Here is a 4,041-nt window from a genome sequence, read left to right on the forward strand (position 1 = left end):
TTTCCATGTGTCCAGGATTTAAAATAAAAATATAAAAATCTGCAATTCTCAGATCCAAACCAAGCCAAATGCTCTTTGCAACCTCATCCAAGATTGGCAATTATGTTTACCGAAAATCTGCAATTGTAGCCACTTTATAAAACATGAATCAATTCCTCTGGTCAGCAGCCAGTCATCTTTCAAACAATATCAAAACAAAAAGCAAATTTCCTAAAGAAGTTGGTAAGTGATATGTTAAATAGATCTTCATCAAACTATACTAGCATTTGACAGTTTAGGGTCGGTAAGACTTTTTGTTTTGTTTTTGAAAGAATTTGAATGCTCACTAGGCTGCATTCGATCAAAATACAGTACAATTGAGAAATATTTCTACAATATAAAATAACTGTTTTCTATTTTAATATAATTTAAAATGTCATTTATTCCTGTGATGACAAACCTGAATTTTCAGCAGCCATCAGTCCTCAGTGTCACATGATCTTTCAGAAATTATTCATATTCATTTTTTTCTGATGCATAGAAACATTTAACCATATTTTTACATTATAAATGTCTTTTGATCAATTAAATGGACCTTTCCTGAACAACTCAATTAATTTCTCTTTTAAAAAAATCTTACTGACCCCAAACTTTTGAATGGTAGTGTATTTGCCAGCGAATCTGGCAGACAACAGGCTGTTCAGTTGCTGCAGTCAGCGGTGGAAAAGGGGATTCTGGGAAATGTGGCTTAACTGCCAGGTTGAATCTGACATTTTCATCCTCCACACAGACACTCATGATTTACGTACAGGAGCACTAATGGCGTCATTGCTCTTTTGCGCAAACAAAGTGAACTCTACTGTGATGCCACATCGTCTGGAACTGACAGCTTACCCTTCCTTAAAATTAGCTGTGAGGATATTTAGAGACTCACTGCAACCAATCTGATGTCAATGGCACATCAATGAAAAAAACAAAATAGCAATACAGCAGAATTCCATCTGCCCAAAAGCAGCTCCCTCTCAGAATGGCACAGCAAAGAGAGCACATTCAGGACCTAACCCACAAGGCTCATGTGTCTGATCAAACAAGAGCAAAAATGTGAAAGAGAACAGATGGTGATTAGAACCAGCATAAGTGAAGTGTACAGCTGAGCTGGAGTCTAGTCACATATAGCTGCCCGACGTGAACTGCCGCCACACTGACAATCCCTTCTTCCCCTACTGTACGCCCCACAGACACACAGCTTGTTGTGCGAGTGAAAGTATAACCGTGTTTGAAGTGATTCCTCTCAGTCCCAGTGCAACTGCAGGTCATGAGTGTCCAGGAATTCAGAGGTGATGCCCAATGGATTGAGTCCACTAATGGGCCCAGGCATTGTGAGGTCCAGCCACTCCATGTTGTCTAGGCCTGTGTCTTGGAGACTAAAGGACAGGGAGGAGGAAGGTGGAGGTGGGTCGGTGAATCCCAGCTCGGACGTGTCCATTGGGGAGTTTGACTGCTCCAGTATCTGGTTTTGCAGCTCCTCCAGTAGGCCCAAAGTCCTCTGCTCCGGCTCTGCGTCCCCCACCAGCGTGCCCTCCAGCAGAGCCTCCAACTGGTTGTCAGAGTCCAGGGAGGCCAGGCTGCGCATGGGTTCCAACATCAGCGCCGGCGGGGGTGCCATCTGCACCTGGGCAGGTGGTCGGGACAGGGCGGTGTTGATAGGCAGGGTGGTGATGCTGGCCGTAACGGGCATCATCTTAGGCACAGATGGGTCCTGTTGACTAAAGGGAGTGATCTCTGCAGAAAATAAAATAAAAGTTAAATGGATCATCAAACTACACAAAAAGTTCAAAAGTTTAGGGTAAGGGATTTTTTCTTTTTTTTCTTTCTTTTATGCAGCCATTACTCCAGTCTTCAGTCTCACATGATCCTTCAGTAATCATTCTAATACGTTTATTAAGAAATTAATTCTGTTATTCAAGTTTCTTGAACACCAAGTTCAATAAACATGAATAACAGTATTAAATTCTTTCAAAAAGAAAATCTTACTGACACCAAACTTTTGAACGGTAGTGTATTTGCCACTGAATCTTGCAGATGCCAGGCTGTTACTGCAATCAGCGCTGGAAAAGGGGCTTCTGGGAAATGTAGCCAGGATGAGTCTGACATTCTCAGCCTCCACACAGACAATTTTGAAAATAAACATCTGTATCTGGATTTATAGTTTGAGTTGACAAATGAACATGATCTATTGTAGTCTGCAGCAAAATGACAAACTCACCTCCACTTTCTATTAAAATGTCAAAGAGATCATCCATCTGTTGACTCGTTGCTGTGGGAATCTGCAAATTGACAAAAAAATGAAAATTACTTTTCAGTTCAAGGTAGGGGTGGGCGATATACCGGTAGACACGATTAACCGGTAGACACCGGTTGTGCTACGTGGTCACGAAAACTGACTAACCTTTACACACGTTTTTAAGCATTGCGGTTTAAAAACAAGTGATTTTAAGCTGTTGAAACGCAATAAGCAGCGAAAGACAACTAATTTCGCTATATGCATGTACTGTCTGAGAGTGTTTCTGAGCACTGTCAGAGAGACGCGCGCACGTAAAGACGCTGCTCATAGAGCATGGGAGTTATTTTGCCGCTTTATAGGCCTTTGACATACTTGTATGTGCCAAAATGAAAAAGGCATGTCTTTGCAAGTATCCTAATAAACACAGTAACTTAAGTTTTAAGTGAAAACACATGTGTAACAGTATATTGGATCCGGGCAGCTCTTAAAGTGACAGCAGTCTAATATTCCTGCTGTCTGTCATGTTCATGTTAATCAAACAACAAAAGAAAAAAAATCTCACTGCACTTGACTAAATCACTTTTGCAACTTTAATAAGAAGAAATATATATTTAATTTAAACAGTGAAGAGAATATGTAGTGTTTTTATTAGGGTTCCCACTCTTTCATGAACACCAGATTCAAGGACTTATAAGGACTTTTTAAAGCACCATTTATTTTTTATCAAGCACCTATCAAATTCACACCCCAGAATATGTAGTGTCATGAAAGACCTTACAGTACTTAACATTTCACTTACACTTAACATTTACATTAAACATTTCAGAGTAATAATGTTTTGAATGTGTAGGTTTCATAAATTTAGACCATTTTGAGCAGTTGTGTTCAAAGAACTTTAATAAAATCCACTGAAGTAAAATGTGCTTGGAAAAAAATTAGATCAGAATATCAACGTGCCTAATAATTATGCACACACTGTAAGATGTGCTGCCTTTACACAGAGTGCGCATGATCGCGAAATCGAAAGTGAACAGCGAGCGCTCATTCAAATGCGATTTCAATACCCCACATATTGATAGCGGCTCCCTGATGTGCGAAAATAATATACAATATTAGAATGTTTGCGGGAGCGGGACACACACGTTGCAGGAGTGGGCGGTAATGGTCAGAAATACAGCGGGAGCGGGCTTAAGAAAATTATTCCCAAGGCTCTAGGCTGCGCATCAACACATACGCTAAGTTTTTTTTCGCACTACCCCATCTCCACCCCCAATCATTAGTGCCATTTCATTCTGTCTTTGAAAGAACATATAGGACAATTTTTGAAATAGCGCCATAAACAGGGGTTAAAGCAAAAAAAAAAAAAAAATCTTTTGACTGAAAGTTTTTCCTCAGCCAAACCCCATTCCACAGCCATACCGGTCACACACCAAGTTTAAAAGCATTTTTTCTTCATCTTGTAATTAGGAGTGCTTGTCCTCCTAATTTAAAATAATAAAAAAATCAATAATAAAAAATTATTTGCACCTAATATGAGGTGACATTTGACTCAAAGTGACTTACAGGGGTATTTTCTTTTTACCTTTGTAATGGCATCTTTTTCATCTATGTCAAATTCAAAAATGTATGTTTATAAGCTTTTTAAATTATCTTTTTTTCGCACTACCCCATCTCCACCCCCAATCATTAGTGCCGTTTCATTCTGTCTTTGAAAGAACATATAGGACAATTTTTTAAATAGCGCCATAAACAGGGGTTAAAGCAAAAAAAAAAAAAAA

At 39.3% G+C, this 4,041-nt stretch overlaps 1 protein-coding gene across 3 annotated transcripts in view; it reads right to left on the reverse strand.

Moving 5' to 3' along the window:
* Positions 1 to 535: 535 nt before the first annotated feature.
* LOC107554034 (MKL/myocardin-like protein 2) overlaps positions 536 to 4,041 on the reverse strand; it is a 49,592-nt gene continuing 46,086 nt past the window's right edge. For all 3 annotated transcript variants that reach the window (XM_016236397.1, XM_016236396.1, XM_016236398.1), the window contains 2 exons: positions 2,246 to 2,306; positions 536 to 1,761 (listed from right to left, as the gene is read on the reverse strand). In XM_016236397.1, coding sequence (XP_016091883.1) covers positions 1,271 to 1,761; positions 2,246 to 2,306 — 552 coding nt within the window. In that variant the 3' untranslated portion in view covers positions 536 to 1,270. The remainder of the gene's footprint in view (positions 1,762 to 2,245; positions 2,307 to 4,041) is intronic.

Source organism: Sinocyclocheilus grahami, unplaced genomic scaffold (assembly GCF_001515645.1).
Source record: "Sinocyclocheilus grahami isolate Dianchi unplaced genomic scaffold, SAMN03320097.WGS_v1.1 scaffold490.1, whole genome shotgun sequence".
NCBI lineage: Eukaryota > Metazoa > Chordata > Actinopteri > Cypriniformes > Cyprinidae > Sinocyclocheilus > Sinocyclocheilus grahami.